The sequence below is a fragment of the Mustelus asterias genome, chromosome 27 (genome assembly GCF_964213995.1).
Source record: "Mustelus asterias chromosome 27, sMusAst1.hap1.1, whole genome shotgun sequence".
NCBI lineage: Eukaryota > Metazoa > Chordata > Chondrichthyes > Carcharhiniformes > Triakidae > Mustelus > Mustelus asterias.
This window is the reverse complement of record NC_135827.1, coordinates 1952481-1974597: the sequence shown is the minus strand read 5'-3', so window position 1 is coordinate 1974597 and position 22117 is coordinate 1952481. Positions and strand designations below refer to the sequence as shown.

The window sequence follows — 22117 nt, the reverse complement described above, 5'->3', positions numbered from 1 at the left end:
ACACACACACGCACAAAGATACTGAGACACACACACACGCATAAAGATACTGACACACACACACACGCACAAAGATACTGACACACACACGCACAAAGATACTGACACACACGGACAAAGATACTGACACACACACGCACAAAGATACTGACACACACACGCACAATGATACTGACACACACACACAAAGATACTGACACACACGCACAAAGATACTGACACACACAAAGATACTGACACACACGCACGCGCACACACACACACAAACAAAGATACCAACACACACACACGCGCACACACAGAGGTACTGAGACATACACAGAGATACTGAGACACACACACACACAGAGATACTGAGACGCACACACGGAGATACTGAGACGCACACACGGAGATACTGAGACGCACACACGGAGATACTGAGACGCACACACGGAGATACTGAGACGCACACACGGAGATACTGAGACTCACACACGGAGATACTGAGACGCAGACACACACACACAGATACTGACACGCACGCACACACAGATACTGAGACACACACGCAAGCACAAAGATACTGACACACACGCACGCACAAAGATACTGACACACACGCACGCACAAAGATACTGACACACACACACAAAGATACTGAGACACACACACACGCGCACAAAGATACTGACACACACACATGCACAAAGATAGTGACACACACGCACAAACATACTGACACACACACACGCACACAAGGATACTGACACACACACACAAAGATACTGACACACGCACAGACAAAGATACTGACACACATGCACAGAGATACTGACACACACGCACAGACAAAGATACTGGCACAGAGATACTGACACACACGCACAGAGATACTGACACACACGCACAGAGATACTGACACACACGCACGCACACACACACAAACAAAGATACCGACACACACACACGCGCGCGCGCATACAGAGATACTGAGACGCACACACAGAGATACTGAGACGCACACACACACACAGATACTGAGACGCACACACAGATACTGAGACGCACACACGGAGATACTGAGACGCACACACGGAGATACTGAGACGCACACACAGATACTGAGACGCACACACAGAGATACTGAGACGCACACACGGAGATACTGAGACGCACACACGGAGATACTGAGACGCACACACACAGATACTGAGACGCACACACGGAGATACTGAGACGCACACACGGAGATACTGAGACACACACACGGAGATACTGAGACGCACACACGGAGATACTGAGACGCACACACGGAGATACTGAGACGCACACACGGAGATACTGAGACGCACACACAGAGATACTGAGACGCACACACAGAGATACTGAGACGCACACACACACAGATACTGAGACGCACACACACACACAGATACTGAGACGCACACACGGAGATACTGAGACGCACACACGGAGATACTGAGACGCACACACGGAGATAATGAGACGCACACACGGAGATACTGAGACGCACACACGGAGATAATGAGACGCACACACGGAGATACTGAGACGCACACACGGAGATACTGAGACGCACACACGGAGATACTGAGACGCACACACGGAGATACTGAGACGCACACACGGAGATACTGAGACGCACACACGGAGATACTGAGACGCACACACGGAGATACTGAGACGCACACACGGAGATACTGAGACGCACACACAGAGATACTGAGACGCACACACAGAGATACTGAGACGCACACACACACACAGATACTGAGACGCACACACGGAGATACTGAGACGCACACACGGAGATACTGAGACGCACACACGGAGATAATGAGACGCACACACGGAGATACTGAGACGCACACACGGAGATACTGAGACGCACACACGGAGATACTGAGACGCACACACGGAGATACTGAGACGCACACACGGAGATACTGAGACGCACACACGGAGATACTGAGACGCACACACGGAGATACTGAGACGCACACACGGAGATACTGAGACGCACACACGGAGATACTGAGACGCACACACAGAGATACTGAGACGCACACACGCACACAGATACTGAGACGCACACACGGAGATACTGAGACGCACACACGGAGATACTGAGACGCACACACGGAGATACTGAGACGCACACACGGAGATACTGAGACGCACACACGGAGATACTGAGACGCACACACGGAGATACTGAGACGCACACACGGAGATACTGAGACGCACACACGGAGATACTGAGACGCACACACAGAGATACTGAGACGCACACACGCACACAGATACTGAGACGCACACACGGAGATACTGAGACGCACACAGGGAGATACTGAGACGCACAGACGGAGATAATGAGACGCACACACGGAGATACTGAGACGCACACACGGAGATACTGAGACGCACACACGGAGATACTGAGACGCACACACGGAGATACTGAGACGCACACACGGAGATACTGAGACGCACACACGGAGATACTGAGACGCACACACGGAGATACTGAGACGCACACACGGAGATACTGAGACGCACACACGGAGATACTGAGACGCACACACGGAGATACTGAGACGCACACACACACACACAGGTACTGACACCCAAGCACACACAGAAACTGAGACACACACACGCACAGAGATACTGAGACGCACGCACAGAGATACTGAGACGCACGCACAGAGATACTGAGACGCACGCACAGAGATACTGAGACGCACGCACAGAGATACTGAGACGCACGCACAGAGATACTGAGACGCACGCACAGAGATACTGAGACGCACGCACAGAGATACTGAGACGCACGCACAGAGATACTGAGACGCACGCACAGAGATACTGAGACGCACGCACAGAGATACTGAGACGCACGCACTAGAGATACTGAGACGCACGCACAGAGATACTGAGACGCACGCACAGAGATACTGAGATGCACGCACAGAGATACTGAGACGCACACACAGAGATATTGAGACGCACGCACAGAGATACTGAGACGCACGCACAGAGATACTGAGGCGCACGCACAGAGATACTGAGATGCACGCACAGAGATACTGAGACGCACGCACTAGAGATACTGAGACGCACGCACAGAGATACTGAGACGCACGCACAGAGATACTGAGACGCACGCACAGAGATACTGAGACGCACGCACAGAGATACTGAGACGCACGCACAGAGATACTGAGACGCACGCACAGAGATACTGAGACGCACACACACAGACTGAGACGCACGCACAGAGATACTGAGACGCACGCACAGAGATACTGAGACGCACGCACTAGAGATACTGAGACGCACGCACAGAGATACTGAGACGCACGCACAGAGATACTGAGACGCACGCACAGAGATACTGAGGCGCACGCACAGAGATACTGAGATGCACGCACAGAGATACTGAGACGCACGCACTAGAGATACTGAGACGCACGCACAGAGATACTGAGACGCACGCACAGAGATACTGAGACGCACGCACAGAGATACTGAGACGCACGCACAGAGATACTGAGACGCACGCACAGAGATACTGAGACGCACGCACAGAGATACTGAGACGCACACACACAGACTGAGACGCACGCACAGAAATACTGAGACGCACGCACAGAGATACTGAGACGCACGCACTAGAGATACTGAGACGCACACACTAGAGATACTGAGACGCACGCACAGAGATACTGAGACGCACGCACAGAGATACTGAGACGCACGCACAGAGATACTGAGACGCACACACGGAGATACTGAGACGCACACACGGAGATACTGAGACGCACACACGGAGATACTGAGACGCACACACGGAGATACTGAGACGCACACACGGAGATACTGAGACGCACACACGGAGATACTGAGACGCACACACGGAGATACTGAGACGCACACACGGAGATACTGAGACGCACACACGGAGATACTGAGACGCACACACACACACACAGGTACTGACACCCAAGCACACAGAGAAACTGAGACACACACACGCACAGAGATACTGAGACGCACGCACAGAGATACTGAGACGCACGCACAGAGATACTGAGACGCACGCACAGAGATACTGAGACGCACGCACAGAGATACTGAGACGCACGCACAGAGATACTGAGACGCACGCACAGAGATACTGAGACGCACGCACAGAGATACTGAGACGCACGCACAGAGATACTGAGACGCACGCACTAGAGATACTGAGACGCACGCACAGAGATACTGAGACGCACGCACAGAGATACTGAGATGCACGCACAGAGATACTGAGACGCACACACAGAGATACTGAGACGCACGCACAGAGATACTGAGACGCACGCACAGAGATACTGAGGCGCACGCACAGAGATACTGAGATGCACGCACAGAGATACTGAGACGCACGCACTAGAGATACTGAGACGCACGCACAGAGATACTGAGACGCACGCACAGAGATACTGAGACGCACGCACAGAGATACTGAGACGCACGCACAGAGATACTGAGACGCACGCACAGAGATACTGAGACGCACGCACAGAGATACTGAGACGCACACACACAGACTGAGACGCACGCACAGAGATACTGAGACGCACGCACAGAGATACTGAGACGCACGCACTAGAGATACTGAGACGCACGCACAGAGATACTGAGACGCACGCACAGAGATACTGAGACGCACGCACAGAGATACTGAGGCGCACGCACAGAGATACTGAGATGCACGCACAGAGATACTGAGACGCACGCACTAGAGATACTGAGACGCACGCACAGAGATACTGAGACGCACGCACAGAGATACTGAGACGCACGCACAGAGATACTGAGACGCACGCACAGAGATACTGAGACGCACGCACAGAGATACTGAGACGCACGCACAGAGATACTGAGACGCACACACACAGACTGAGACGCACGCACAGAAATACTGAGACGCACGCACAGAGATACTGAGACGCACGCACTAGAGATACTGAGACGCACGCACAGAGATACTGAGACGCACGCACAGAGATACTGAGACGCACGCACAGAGATACTGAGACGCACACACAGAGATACTGAGACGCACGCACAGAGATACTGAGACGCACGCACAGAGATACTGAGACGCACGCACAGAGATACTGAGACACACAGAGATACTGAGACACACAGAGATACTGGGACACACAGAGATACTGGGACACACAGAGATACTGAGACACACAGAGATACTGAGACCCACGCACTAGAGATACTGAGACGCAAACACAGAGATACTGAGGCACACAGAGATACTGAGACGCACGCACTAGAGATACTGAGACGCACGCACAGAGATACTGAGACGCACGCACAGAGATACTGAGGCGCACACGCACACACAGATACTGAGACACACACACACACAGAGATACTGAGACGCACACGCACACACAGATACTGAGACACACACACACACAGATACTGCGACACACAGAGATACTGCGACACACAGAGATACTGAGACACACAGAGATACTGAGACACACAGTGATACTGAGACACACAGAGATACTGAGACACACAGAGATACTGAGACGCACGCACAGAGATACTGAGACGCACACACAGAGATACTGAGACGCACACACAGAGATACTGAGACGCACACACAGAGATACTGAGACGCACACGCACACACAGATACTGAGACACACACACACAGAGATACTGCGACACACAGAGATACTGAGACACACAGAGATACTGGGACACACAGAGATACTGAGACTGAGACACACACACACAGATACTGGGACGCACACACAGAGATACTGAGACACACACACACACAGAGATACTGAGACACACACACACACAGAGATACTGAGACACACACACAGAGATACTGAGACACACACACACACAGAGATACTGAGACACACACACACACACACAGAGACTGAGACACACACACAGACTGAGACACACACACACAGACTGAGACACACACACACAGACTGAGACACACACACACAGACTGAGACACACACACACAGACTGAGACCCAACACACAGACTGAGACACACACACACAGACTGAGACACACACACACAGACTGAGACACACACACACAGACTGAGACACACACAGACTGAGACACACACAGACTGAGACACACACAGACTGAGACACACACACAGACTGAGACACACACACAGACTGAGACACACACACAGACTGAGACACACACACAGACTGAGACACACACACAGACTGACACACACACACACAGACTGACACACACACACACAGACTGAGACGCACACACACAGACTGAGACGCACACACACAGACTGAGACGCACACACACAGACTGAGACGCACACACACAGACTGAGACGCACGCACAGAGATACTGAGACGCACGCACAGAGATACTGAGACGCACGCACAGAGATACTGAGACGCACGCACAGAGATACTGAGACACACAGAGATACTGAGACACACAGAGATACTGGGACACACAGAGATACTGGGACACACAGAGATACTGAGACACACAGAGATACTGAGACCCACGCACTAGAGATACTGAGACGCAAACACAGAGATACTGAGGCACACAGAGATACTGAGACGCACGCACTAGAGATACTGAGACGCACGCACAGAGATACTGAGACGCACGCACAGAGATACTGAGGCGCACACGCACACACAGATACTGAGACACACACACACACAGAGATACTGAGACGCACACGCACACACAGATACTGAGACACACACACACACAGATACTGCGACACACAGAGATACTGCGACACACAGAGATACTGAGACACACAGAGATACTGAGACACACAGAGATACTGAGACACACAGAGATACTGAGACGCACGCACAGAGATACTGAGACGCACACACAGAGATACTGAGACGCACACACAGAGATACTGAGACGCACACACAGAGATACTGAGACGCACACACAGAGATACTGAGACGCACACGCACACACAGATACTGAGACACACACACACAGAGATACTGCGACACACAGAGATACTGAGACACACAGAGATACTGGGACACACAGAGATACTGAGACTGAGACACACACACACAGATACTGGGACGCACACACAGAGATACTGAGACACACACACACACACACAGAGACTGAGACACACACACAGACTGAGACACACACACACAGACTGAGACACACACACACAGAGATACTGAGACACACACACAGAGATACTGAGACACACACACACACAGAGATACTGAGACACACACACACACACACAGAGACTGAGACACACACACACAGACTGAGACACACACACACAGACTGAGACACACACACACAGACTGAGACACACACACACAGACTGAGACACACACACACAGACTGAGACACACACACACAGACTGAGACACACACACACAGACTGAGACACACACACACAGACTGAGACACACACACACAGACTGAGACACACACAGACTGAGACACACACAGACTGAGACACACACAGACTGAGACACACACAGACTGAGACACACACACAGACTGAGACACACACACAGACTGAGACACACACACAGACTGAGATACACACACAGACTGAGACACACACACAGACTGAGACACACACACAGACTGAGACACACACACAGACTGAGACACACACACAGACTGAGACACACACACACAGACTGACACACACACACACAGACTGAGACGCACACACACAGACTGAGACGCACACACACAGACTGAGACGCACACACACAGACTGAGACGCACACACACAGACTGAGACGCACGCACAGAGATACTGAGACGCACGCACAGAGATACTGAGACGCACGCACAGAGATACTGAGACGCACGCACAGAGATACTGAGACGCACGCACTAGAGATACTGAGACGCACACACAGAGATACTGAGACGCACGCACAGAGATACTGAGACGCACGCACAGAGAGATACTGAGACGCACGCACAGAGATACTGAGACGCACCCACAGAGATACTGAGACGCACGCACAGAGATACTGAGACGCACGCACAGAGATACTGAGACGCACCCACAGAGATACTGAGACGCACCCACAGAGATACTGAGACGCACACACAGAGATACTGAGACGCACACACAGAGATACTGAGACGCACACACAGAGATACTGAGACGCACGCACACACACAGATACTAAGACGCATACACACTGATATACTGAGACACATACACACTGATATAGTGAGACACACACACACAGATATACTGAGACACACACACAGAGATACGGAGACACACACACACACACACAGATACTGAGCCACACACACACACACACAGATACTGAGACGCACACACAGAGATACTGAGACGCACACACAGAGATACTGAGACGCACACACAGAGATACTGAGACGCACACACAGAGATACTGAGACGCACACACAGAGATACTGAGACGCACACACAGAGATACTGAGACGCACACACAGAGATACTGAGACGCACGCAGAGATACTGAGACGCACGCACAGAGATACTGAGACGCACACACAGAGATACTGAGACGCACGCACACACACAGATACTAAGACGCATACACACTGATATACTGAGACACATACACACAGATATAGTGAGACACACACACACAGATATACTGAGACACACACACACACACACACAGATACTGAGACACACACACACACACACACACAGATACTGAGCCACACACACACACAGATACTGAGACACACACAGAGATACTGAGACACACACAGAGATACTGAGACACATGCACACACACAGATACTGAGACTCACGCACACACACAGATACTGACACACACACACACAGACACACACACACACAGATACCGACACACACGCTCACACAGATACTGAGACACATACACACAGATATACTGAGACACATACACACAGATATACTGAGACACATACAGACTGATATACTGAGACACATACAGACTGATATACTGAGTCACATACACACTGATATACTGAGACACATACACACAGATATACTGAGACACACACACACAGAGATACTGAGAGACACACACAGAGATACTGAGACACACACACACAGATACTGAGAGACACACACACACACACACACACAGATACTGAGAGACACACACACAGATACTGAGACAGACACACACACACGCACGTGAAATGAGACAGCAGGTTCTCCATGCTCTTGGGCCAAGTTCTCCTCTCTCCGGAGATCTCGTGTTTCAGCTTGAATGACCTCTTTGCTCTCCTGCAGAGTTATTTTGCCAATACAGAATGCCCCAGCACCTCTTGTGAATGTTCTCTGATAATGTGATATGGGATTGAGATTAAATTTTATCTTGTTAGAAAAGTGTCAGCACTTCAGCGAAACCTCGAGTTAATGCTTCAGTCTCTCGGTTCCTGTGGGTGCAAACCACTTGAAAATAACTCACGGTATTGGGATTTTCACTGCTGGAGAAACCGGATCCACTCCATACATACTTTTTAACATCCTCACTGTAACCATCACACTTTGTTCATGCTGAACAGCAATACCCTAATGGGACAATCTGGACTTGCATCTGTAGTTATATCTCATACCACATATATATATGCCATACCACAAGCTTCAGACCACAGCTAGGAAGTAATCAGTTTTACTAAATCCAGGGAGACCAGGATGATTCATCACACACTAATGATACACAGACCACTCCATTCGCAAGATTCAATAATGAGGCAAAACTCAAAACACTTCAGTCAGAAGAAAACAAACTTCATATCGAATCCATCATTAACATTCCTTTTTCACTTGGTCGCACCACGTGAAGCTGAGTGTCGAAGTTATTCAAACTGAAAAGCCAAAAACATTTAATGTTTGCAAACATTGGCACTAACAAAAATGAGTTCCAAATACAGCAAATGTAGAGCAGAGGGGACCAGCTGTTTGTTTCCAGCCTTCTCAGCCCTGACATCAGATTTTTTGGATTTACAGCGTGTCCTTATCATTACAGTTCTGGGTCTTGAAAAAGAACCAGTTACAGCACAAGATGGTCCAATGAGCCTCAATTTTAACAATGTAGAGAATGACAACCTACAACACTGATATTACTGGAAAACTCTTCAAGGCCATTCATAGCAGTGGGAGGGTGGGGCTGACAGATCCAATTGGGATTGGGAGGAGTTACAGGAAAGAATGAGGAGTTAAAGAGGGAGATTTAAGGAGGGTTTTGAAGGTGGAGAGAGTTGTAACAAAGCAGAAGGGTTTAGGAAGAGAATTGCAAGCTGCAGCGCTCTTGTGCCTGAAAGCTTTGTCATCAATAGCATTTCAGGCAGAAGCTGAGGGAGGGAAGCCGCGTCAGTACCAATGGGCCGCACTCCAAAGAGTGGAGGGGGTGATCTGTGACATAGTCCTGAAGACTTCATTAACTTGGTCAAACAGATAGGAAGCCAAAGTCAGCATGGATGAGGCAATAGGTGAGTGGGATACAATTCGAAGCGGATCTGGGTGAGTTGGAGTTGATGTTGCAAACACGTTGGAGTTGTTGAGCTTGAAGACAATATCATGAGTAGTGATCTGAATAAATAAGCAATATGGCCCTGTGAAGTTTAAACTAGCTCAGAGTAACAGCACAGCTTCACCCAAGCAAGCTGATAGCCAGGAGCAGAAGTAGTTCACTTGATGCCGGACGGCCCAGCAACAGTGGTGAAGTTAAGGGTATGGTAAAAGAGTGAAGGCCAACATCTTGTTTTTAAATAATGCCACAGACGGTGTATACAGGGTATACAGGGCTAGGAGAGGGCTAATGGCAGAATTTTCAAGTTTGCCTGATGTGATTGTGCAAACACGGGAGAATCTGCAGATGAGAAACATAACAGCACTGAGTGGGGTGGAGCAGTCATTGCAGGAGACAGGAGATGGGTTGAATTTGCTTCAGGTCTTCAAATGAAGCTTTGAGAGACTTCCCAAAATTCCTCAGGGGACCATAGGAACACTTGAATGAGTAGTTTCAGTATTAGTGGCGTTCTGCTTGATGCTGCCAGGATTTTTAAGCTGTCAAGTTCCTATCTGAGGAGGAAGTCAATTTCCACTGGATCAATAGTTGTCCGATAGTGCGGTTGTGGTAATCTGCCATATTTAAATATAGAGTGTAGTGCAGATTGGTGATATCAAAGGCATTACTAACATCCTTTGATTCAGTGATAATGCACTTCACTGAGGAGTGCAAACAGTTTGTGTCGATCATAAAATCAGAGAACACAGAAGAGGGCCATTCAGCCTCGTGTCTGTACCGACCTCTATGAAAGAGCTATCAAATTAGTCGTATTACCCCATACTGCCCAATAGCCCTGCAAATTTCAGCTTGCAAATTTCAGCTTTAAAATTACACATCCAATTCCCTTTTAAATTCACTTGATGTTGTAGCAAATCACTGATGTCGCAGGACCATGCAGTGCCAATGCTTGCTCAGTGAGGTCTGGGCTTGGCTGAATGCCGCAGCTCCCTGTGTTGGTCTGTCTTATTCCAAACATCGTACAGCCGCTTCTTACAAATGTGTCTCTCTTGAATCCAAAGAAAATGTGACACGCTGTTGTAGGATGTTTAAGGAGCAAACATTTACTGTAATGGTTGCGTGGGTGATCATCACTAGAATATTGGGTTTTGCATGATATGTAAAACATTTGATAGATATTCTGACCTACTTAATCTGTTTTGTTGCAATGTATCACATGGGTTGGTGCTGCAGGGTGCGCATAATGCCAAGAATACTGGCAGGCAAATTATCTCAGTCGAAAATTCAGTGGAAGGTCATTGGTTTTTACTGCTGTATTTATTTTCTAATTGGCCTAATGTGAACAGAGGACTGATTGGGTGACGTTATTACCATATTGCCTGAGAGAAGAGCTTTGCTTTCATACGCACATTACTGCATGTACAACTTTGATAGTGAATAGACAGAGGAGATAGACACGGACAGCACGGTAGCACAGTGGTTAGCACTGCTGCTTCACAGCTCCAGGGACCTGGGTTCGATTCCCGGCTCGGGTCACTGTCTGTGTGAAGTTTGCACATTCTCCCCGTGTCTGCGTGGGTTTCCTCCGAGTGCTCCGGTTTCCTCCCACAGTCCAAAGATGTGCGGGCTAGGTTGATTGGCCATTCTAAATTGCCCCTTAGTGTCCCGGGATGCAAAGGTTAGAGGGATTAGTGGGTGGATATGGGGATAGGGCCTGGGTGGGATTGTGGTTGGTGCAGACTCGATGGCCCGAATGGCCTCTTTCCGCACTATAGAACATAGAACATTACAGCGCAGAACAGGCCCTTCGGCCCACGATGTTGCACCGACCAGTTAAAAAAAAACTGTGACCCTCCAACCTAAACCAATTTCTTTTCGTCCATGAACCTATCTACGGATCTCTTAAACGCCCCCAAACTAGGCGCATTTACTACTGATGCTGGCAGGGCATTCCAATCCCTCACCACCCTCTGGGTAAAGAACCTACCCCTGACATCGGTTCTATAACTACCCCCCCTCAATTTAAAGCCATGCCCCCTCGTGCTGGATTTCTCCATCAGAGGAAAAAGGCTATCACTATCCACCCTATCTAAACCTCTAATCATCTTATATGTTTCAATAAGATCCCCTCTTAGCCGCCGCCTTTCCAGCGAAAACAATCCCAAATCCCTCAGCCTCTCCTCATAGGATCTCCCCTCCATACCAGGCAACATCCTGGTAAACCTCCTCTGCACCCTCTCCAAAGCCTCCACATCCTTCCTGTAATGTGGGGACCAGAACTGCACACAGTACTCCAAGTGCGGCCGCACCAGAGTTGTGTACAGTTGCAACATAACGCTACGACTCCTAAATTCAATCCCCCTACCAATAAACGCCAAGATTCTATGATTTCAATCGCAGGTCCTGGAGGAGAATGAACTGTTCAATTTAGTCCCTTTTTCAAACAACAGCAGGGGTAGACAACAGAAGATAAAAAACTAAGGATCAGAATGCACATGTACAAATATAACTGATCTGAGAACTTCCACACGCTAGCTGGAATTCTGTTGGAAAACACACATTGGCACTAGTTTATTCAGGGAGCGAGTCGAGTTCATCCCCTCTTTCTGAACATATCAGCCTGTACAACAACAACAGGAGGCAGCTCAAATCTTACCAAATTGCATCAGTCTTTAAAATGTAGGCAATGTATAAGACAGATCACACTTAAAAGATGCAAGGGAGCAGTAAAAAACTGAAAATGCTGCCATCTAGTGACAGAGCAGCCCATTCTGAGCACAGGAAAAGTTAAGACTAACAAATATTGTTGGCCAGTAGAGGGCAGCCATTTCACTTTAAGGAAAGTGAGAAAAGAAATCTACAATGGGCAGAATTTACTGCAGCCTGTCGCAGTGGGAAACATGGCATCTGGGCCCACTTAATCGGGGCGATCACCATCATCCCTCGCCAGCAGGAAACCTCCTGGGATTAAGTCAGGAGAGAAGGGGGGAATGCCACTTGGTATGCTGAAAAAACCACCTCACTGACCTTGCCTCAGACTCCCCTTCTTCCCATCTCTTCCTTACTCACCTGAGTCCAGGGACCCAGCAATGATCTGTGGTAAAGTCCCTGGACCATTACCAACAGTAACCACTGCCCCTGGCAATGGACAGCTGCCAGCGTTGGTTGGCCAGCAGTTCTCAGCAGGTAGAGGGGGGGGGTTCCTGAATCCCGGGGAAAGCGCAACATTGACCAGCTGGCAAGCCTGATAGCTGCTTAGTTTGATCCGGGTTTCCCCCTAGAAGCAAAGGGGGCTTTCCACCAGTTCTCCCATCAATTATATTAAATTCTGCCCATCGTCTCTCGGACATGTCACTCAGATGGTAGCATGTCCGAGAGATCGATGTGGTTTATTGTGCACTTGGAACTGAAGAGTGAAATAAAACCTTGTTGATGGTGCCAAACTGGTCAAGAGCTTCAAGTTTTAGGTGTCCAGATCACCAACAACCTGTCCTGGTTCCCCCATGCCAACACTACAAGAAAGCCCACCAACGCCTCTACTTCCTCAGGAGGCTAAATTTGGCATGGCCACTACAACTCTCACCAACTTCTACAGATGCACCATAGAAAGCATTCTTTCCGAAGATGATAGATGAGGGAAAGGCAGTGGATGTTGTATATATGGACTTCAGTAAGGCCTTTGACAAGGCACCTGATGGTAGATTGGTATGAAAGGTGAAGTCACACGGCATCAGAAGAGAGCTGGCAAGATGGTTACAGAACTGGTTTGACAATAGAAGACAGAGGGTAGAGGTAGAGGGGGGCTTTTCTGAATGGAAGGCTGTGACTAACAGTGTTCATGATGTGGAGATGCCGGCGTTGGACTGGGGTAAACACAGTAAGACGTTTAACAACACCAGGTTAAAGCCCAATCTTTAAATCTCCTCCTAAATCCATGCTTTAACCTGGTGTTGTTAAACTTCTTACTAACAGTGTTCCACAGGGATCAATTCTTTGTTGTTTGTAGTATATATAAATGATTGGGAGGAAAATGTAGCTGGTCTGATTAGAAGTTGGCAGACGACACAAAAATTGGTGGAGTTGCGAATAGTGAAGAGGATTGTCAGAGGATACAGCACGATACAGACCGGTTGGAGACTTGGGCGGAGAAATGGCAGATGGAGCTTTTTTTACACAGAGGGTGGCGAATATCTGTAACGTGCTGCCTGGGATAGTGGTGGGAGCAGGTACGATAATGGCATTTAAGGGGCAACTAGACGAATACATGGATAGGATGGGAATGGAAGGATACGGATTCTGTAAGTGCCCCCCTCTACCTCTACCCTCTGTCTTCTATTGTCAAACCAGTTCTGTAACCATCTTGCTAGCTCTCTTCTGATGCCGTGTGACTTCACCTTTCATACCAATCTACCATCAGGTGCCTTGTCAAAGGCCTTACTGAAGTCCATATATACAACATCCACTGCCTTTCCGTCATCTATCATCTTCGGAAAGAATGCTTTCTATGGTGCATCTGTAGAAGTTGGTGAGAGTTGTAGTGGCCATGCCAAATTTAGCCTCCTGGGGAAGTTAGGCAGGCATCATGATCGGCACAGGCTTGGAGGGACGAAGGGCCTGTTCCTGCACTGTACTTTTCTTTGTTGTATCACAGTTTGGTATGGCACCTGCCCTGCCCAAGACCACAATAAACTACAAAGGGTCATGAACGAAGCTCAGTGCATCACCCAAACCAGTCTCTCATTCATTGACACTGTCTACATTTCCCGCTACCTTGGAAAAGCAGGCAGCATAATTGCAACACACCCCGGACATACTCTCTTCCACCTTCTTCCATCAGGAAAAAAATACAAAAGTCTGAGATCACGTACCAACCGACTCAAGAACAGCTTTTTCCCTGCTGCCTTCAGACTTTTGAATGGACCTACCTCGCATTAAGTTGATCTTTCTCCAGACCCTAGCTATGACTGTAACACTACATTCTGCACTCACTCCTTTCCTTCCCTATGTACGGTATGTTTTGTCTGCATAGCGTGCAAGAAGCAATACTTTTCACTGTATACTAATACATGTGACAATAACAAATCAAATCAATCAAACAGGGAGGGACTACAGACAATAGCCAGTCAAATTCAGACAGACATGGATAACTTGGGGAACTGCGCTGGCACAGACCTATCATTTAATGTGGACAAATGTTAAATCTTTAAGATTGGCAACAGGTGACAAGTGACAAGACAATGGCAATATTGTACAGGATGCGGCACAGAGAAGAATTTAGAGGTACTGATGAGGCCATTAGCACAGTGTAGGCAGCAATGAATAAAGCAAATAGAACCTTGAGTGACAGAATCAGAGGAATATACAAATTTCAGGCAATGATTCTCTGTGGACAGATTCTTTGTCCAGTCCCAGCAAAGTGCAACTGCAGAGAGCTGTGACTAAGCACCTGAACAACGGAGAGGGGCAAATGGTCACACTGAATGGGATGATCTCACAGGATTCAAGATCCTGAAGGATAAAGGCAATTGAGATTTGGATAGGCTAAGTGAGTGGGCGAGGATCTGGCAGATGGAGTGTAACGTTGACAAGTGTGAGGTTTTGCACTTTGGAAGGAATAATAGTAAAATGGACTATTATTTAAATGGTGAAAAATTACAACATGTTACTGTGCAGAAGGACCTGGGGGTCCTTGTGCATGAATCGCAAAAACTCAGTTTGCAGGTGCAGCAGGTGATCAAGGCGGCAAATGGAATGTTGGCCTTTATCGCGAAGGGGATGGAATATAAAAACTCTTGCTGCAATTGTACAAGGTACTGGTGAGGACGCAACTGGAGTACTGTGTGCAATTTTGGTCCCCTTATTTGCGGAAGGATGTATTGGCCTTGGAGGGAGTACAGAGAAGGTTCGCCAGGTTGATACCGGAGATGAGGGAGTTAGCTTATGAGGAGAGATTGCGTAGATTGGGCCTGTACTCGTTGGAGTTTAAAAGGCTGAGGGGAGATCTAATAGAGACATATAAGATAATGAAGGGGCTAGACAGGGTAGAGGCAGAGAGATTCTTTCCACTTAGACAGCCTCAAAATAAGGGGGAGTCAGTTTAGGACAGAGTTGAGGAGGAACTTCTTCTCTCAGAGGGTAGTGAATCTCTGGAATTCTCTGACCATTGGAGCAGTGGAGGCTACCTCGTTAAATATGTTTAAGTCGCAGGTAGATAGATTTCTGATCATTAAGGGTTATGGGGAGCGGGCGGGTAAGTGGAACTAAACCACTATCAGATCAACCATGATTTTATTGAATGGCGGGGCAGGCTCGAGGGGCTAGATGGCCTACTCCTGCTCCTATTTCTTATGTTCTTATATCAGCATGGAAAATCCAGGCACAAACTGTACAACTAGGGGACATAGCCTCAAACCTAGAAGTTAGAATACAGAGAGAAAGAATTTGGACCTATTTTATAAATACATGTCAGGGAGACTGTAGATCCAAATGCATCAATGAGTTTGAGAGTCAAGAAGTCCCAAATATTTGAGAGTGGAATAAAGAAGGATTGCCATTTGATTTTCCAGGCACTGTGGCCAGGCTAATGGTCTGTAAAAGCTTTATCTAATCCTATATAATCCAATACTCTTGTGTAACATCCAGATGCCCTGCAGCCTCATCAGCTCACCCTGCATTGCTCTGCTAATTGAGCTACAGCAGCTAGCTCCCCCCTCCCCCCGTACCCCTGTTGAAATCCAGCTGTGTTAATTTCACCAGTCTGAACAAAGCCCTCCCAGCACCTGACCCCTCACTCCCCAACAACTGGACTCTCACACATGTCCAAAGTTTCTGCCAAGTGCTTTCTTTCACTTGCAGTACCTATCACTTCTTGTTATCCTATACTCGACCTCCACCTTCTCAATTCATCACAACCTTGTTACTAAACTGCTAGTACACTATTGCAAACAGTTTTGCCACAGGAAGGTTGACATTGTGATACAGGACATAAGTTAACTAAGGTAGAAGGATGGCAGGAGAGGGAGCAGTTATGATGGAGACAGTGGTACAAACCTGTCATGATTGAATAACGGTAAGAAGTCTCACAACACCAGGTTAAAGTCCAACAGGTTTATTTGGTAGCAAATACCATAAGCTTTCGGAGCACAGCTCCTTCGTCAGATGGAGTGGATATCTGTTCTCCAACAGTGCACAGACACAGAAATCAAGTTACAGAATACTAATTAGAATGCAAATCTCGACAGCCAGCCAGGTCTTAAAGGTACAGACAATGTGGGTGGAGTCATGGTGAGCAATCACTGAAACAACTATATGATGACAGCAACAAGTTCCATCCCACCATCAGACTCACCATGGACTACTCTCCGGAATCGGTTGCATTCTTGGACACACGCATCTCCATCAAGGATGGTCACCTCAGCACCTCACTGTACCACAAGCCCACGGATAACCTCATGATGCTCCACTTCTCCAGCTTCCACTCTAAACACGTAAAAGAAGCCATCCCCTATGGACAAGCCCTCCGAATACACAGGATCTGCTCGGATGAGGAGGATCGCAACAGACACCTCCAGACGCTGAAAGATGCCCTCATAAGAACAGGATATGGCGCTCGACTCATCGGTCAACAGTTCCGACGCGCCACAGCGAAAAACCGCACCGACCTCCTCAGAAGACAAACACGGGACACAGTGGACAGAGTACCCTTCGTTGTCCAGTACTTCCCCGGAGCGGAGAAGCTACGGCATCTCCTCCGGAGCCTTCAACATGTCATTGATGAAGATGAACATCTCGCCAAGGCCATCCCCACACCCCCACTTCTTGCCTTCAAACAACCACGCAACCTCAAACAGACCATTGTCCGCAGCAAACTACCCAGCCTTCAGGAGAACAGTGACCACGACACCACACAACCCTGCCACAGCAACCTCTGCAAGACGTGCCGGATCATCGACACGGATGCCATCATCTCACGTGAGAACACCATCTACCAGGTACACGGTACCTACTCTTGCAACTCGGCCAATGTTGTCTACCTGATACGCTGCAGGAAAGGATGTCCCGAGGCATGGTACATTGGGGAAACCATGCAGACGCTACGACAACGGATGAATGAACACCGCTCGACAATCACCAGGCAAGACTGTTCTCTTCCTGTGGGGGAGCACTTCAGCAGTCACGGGCATTCAGCCTTGGATCTTCAGGTAAGCGTTCTCCAAGGCGGCCTTCACGACACACGACAGCGCAGAGTCGCTGAGCAGAAACTGATAGCCAAGTTCCACACACATGAGGACGGCCTAAACCGGGATGTTGGATTTATGTCACATTATCAGTAACCCCCACAGCTTTCCCCCTGATCTTGCAGAATCTCACTAGCTGTTCTGTCTGGAGACAATACACATCTCTTTAACCTGTGTTGAATGCTCCCTCCACTCACATTGTCTGTACCTTTAAGACCTGGCTGGCTGTAGAGATTTGCATTCTAATTAGTATTCTGTAACTTGATTTCTGTGTCTGTGCACTGTTGGAGAACAGATATCCACTCCATCTGACGAAGGAGCTGTGCTCCGAAAGCTTATGGTATTTGCTACCAAATAAACCTGTTGAACTTTAACCTGGTGTTGTGAGACTTCTTACTGTGTTCACCCCAGTCCAACGCCGGCATCTCCACATCATGATTGAATAACACCACATTCTCCCAAACATGTTACAGTGTAAGCTGCTCATTACGTGTACACATTATTAAGGGGCTTTGGACATTCAAATATCAGCGACTGCAATTCAAATACATTTTTAAATACTTACTATACCAGAAAGGAGGTTTGATTTAAAATGCCAGAAAGCAAAGCCTTTTCACTTATGGTTTTCAGAATCCAACAGACGGCAGCTCTGTGGGACAGTGAGTTTCATACTATCCTTTACTCTGCTGGCTGCACACTTTGGCTTCTCTCTTTCTCCAAGCTACAAAGTTCCTAGACAAATTCAGGTTTAGGTCATTTGAATCCAGTTCTACTGGATCCAACAGAAAACTCCTTTTAATTCTGAACTCAACTGGCATTTATTAGAGGAAAGATCCATAACAAAAGAATACTCAGCCAACACTCAATGAACCTGTGATGGTTCTGCCAGGATCTACTCTGGACATCTATGAAGACATACTGGCTGATTACAATCTCTATTACAGCATAACAGCTATAAATAGCACTGCCATATGATAATAAGGTATAATAACACCATGTTATGATACAATGTGGGATAATATTGCTGTATAACGGTAGTGGGGGATACTAATATGACCATGTAATGGTACAGTGTGGTATATACAGAAAAAGTGTTACTCACCTGTATGCTGCCAAAGTCAACGTTCTCATAGTGGAAATGGGCACATTCAGCCAGTTTGGGGAAGTGACCTTTAGTGAATGCCAGTCTGTAACATGGAGAGGGACACCTGCATTAGTGTTAATCTTCACTTTCATCATTAACAACTCGCATTTATATGGTGCTGTTAACAGTTGTGGTAATGTGCACTTGCTCAGCTAAAATCAGTTCACCTCAATCCAGGGAGAAGATTTTTGTCCACTGTCACTCCCAGAAAATGATGGGATTGCAGGCGAGATGGGAACACAATTCTTCCCCACCTACCACTCAGAACTATTAGGGTCTGGCATCACCAACCGTTTCCTTCCTGCATTCTCCCTTCCCTGGCCCTGTGAGGAGCTGCCACCTAAAATTATTGAAATCCAGAATTTGAATTCAGCTTTAAAAATCTGACAATAATCAAAAATCGGTATCATGCAATTGGGTTGCTGTAAAAACCCAACTGATTCACTGGTCTGTTGTCTTTACTCTCTCAGGTCTTTAAGTGACTCCAGTCCCACTCTTAATGACTCTATGAAATTGCCAAACAGATTACATGCCGTGTTTCATGAAGACCCACCAACACCTTCTCGGAGCATCTAGCCAAGGACAATGAATGCCAGCAACACCTATATCCTGAGAATGGATAGAGTGGTACAATAGCCTCAAATTTGGCAAATAAATGCAGAAGGCTTTGTAGAGGCCTTCCCTTGATGATCCAAGGTTCAATTTCTCTTAATGAGCAAATCCTGGAGAATCAGTAAAGAACAGTAAGGCAAGAAATTAAACTCTTCAAATAAGCGTTCTCAAGGGCTTGGTGTATTGGGTCAGAAATTGCCACTTTGCCCCTGTGCCCATGTCCAGCTCAGGCAGGGGGGAATAGATAGGATACTTATGTGAACTATTTGGCCAGTTTTAATGTATTTCATAGTGGGCTCATAGCATAAAATTGAACACCATTTGGCAGTGGTTGGCATTCATAGAATCATAGAATAGTATAGGGCAGGAGGCGGCTTTTTGATTTATTGAGTCTGTACCAGTTCTTTTGTCCCATTCCCCTACTCTTTTCCCATGTCCTTGCAATATTTCCTCCTTCAAGTATGAAGGAAATCCTCTTCTGAAGGCTACTATTTAATCAGTATTTACTCCTCGGTCAGAAAGTGTATCCCAGATCCTGACCACATATTGCATTAAATACCTTTCCTCTAACCGTCTCGGATTCTTTTGCCAATCACATTAAATTTGGGCCCTCACGGTATTTACTCTTCATTTCTTTTGTTAAATGGTTGCAGAGTGGTACAAAAAGGAGTGCAGCACAAACTGAATGCAAAAGTTATGAATTTGGTCAGATTCCGAATTCAGTGCAGAGGAAGGAGTAGTGGTTGTGCCTCTTACAAGCTTGGGGCAGTAGTTATTTAAAATTTTGCCCAGTGTTTCAGTGGTGCAAGTTAGTGCGCAGGAAAAAAATCTTACAACTTAAAAGTAGATATCAAAATATAAATAAATTTGATTAAGATATGACAGAGCAGGTTGTGTGTCAGCATTGCTGTGTGGGAGACAAGGCTGTGCTAAGTGAATAGAAGGTATTTGCTCCTTGATATATCATTGATCTATCTACTGATGAATTGGAGACACATAATGAGCGGGGAGCAGTTTCTGGATAGTTTGTCCCAGTCACACATTGTGTAGAGATGCAAATTCAGAACAGGATTAATGTGAGGGGTACCCAATAAGATAAAGAACAAAGAACAAAGAACAGTACAGCACAGGAAACAGGCCCTTCGGCCCTCCAAGCCTGTGCCGCTCCTTGGTCCAACTAGACCAATCGTTTGTATCCCTCCATTCCCAGGCTGCTCATGTGACTATCCAGGTAAGTCTTAAACGATGTCAGCGTGCCTGCCTCCACCACCTTACTTGGCAGCGCATTCCAGGCCCCCACCACCCTCTGTGTAAAAAACATCCCTCTAGTATCTGAGTTATACTTCGCCCCTCTCACCTTGAGCCCGTGACCCCTCGTGATCGTCACCTCCGACCTGGGAAAAAGCTTCCCACTGTTCACCCTATCTATACCCTTCATAATCTTGTATACCTCTATTAGATCTCCCCTCATTCTCCGTCTTTCCAAGGAGAACAACCCCAGTCTACCCAATCTCTCCTCATAGCTAAGACCCTCCA

The 22117-nt window shown here is 47.6% G+C and overlaps 1 protein-coding gene across 2 annotated transcripts in view; it reads right to left on the bottom strand.

The window, feature by feature from the left end:
* The window catches only part of LOC144480063 (rho GTPase-activating protein 32-like), a 413821-nt gene that overhangs the window by 110531 nt on the left and 281173 nt on the right, over positions 1-22117 (bottom strand). For both annotated transcript variants that reach the window (XM_078199237.1, XM_078199236.1), the window contains exon 5: positions 19928-20012. In XM_078199237.1, the coding sequence (XP_078055363.1) occupies positions 19928-20012 (85 nt within the window). The remainder of the gene's footprint in view (positions 1-19927; positions 20013-22117) is intronic.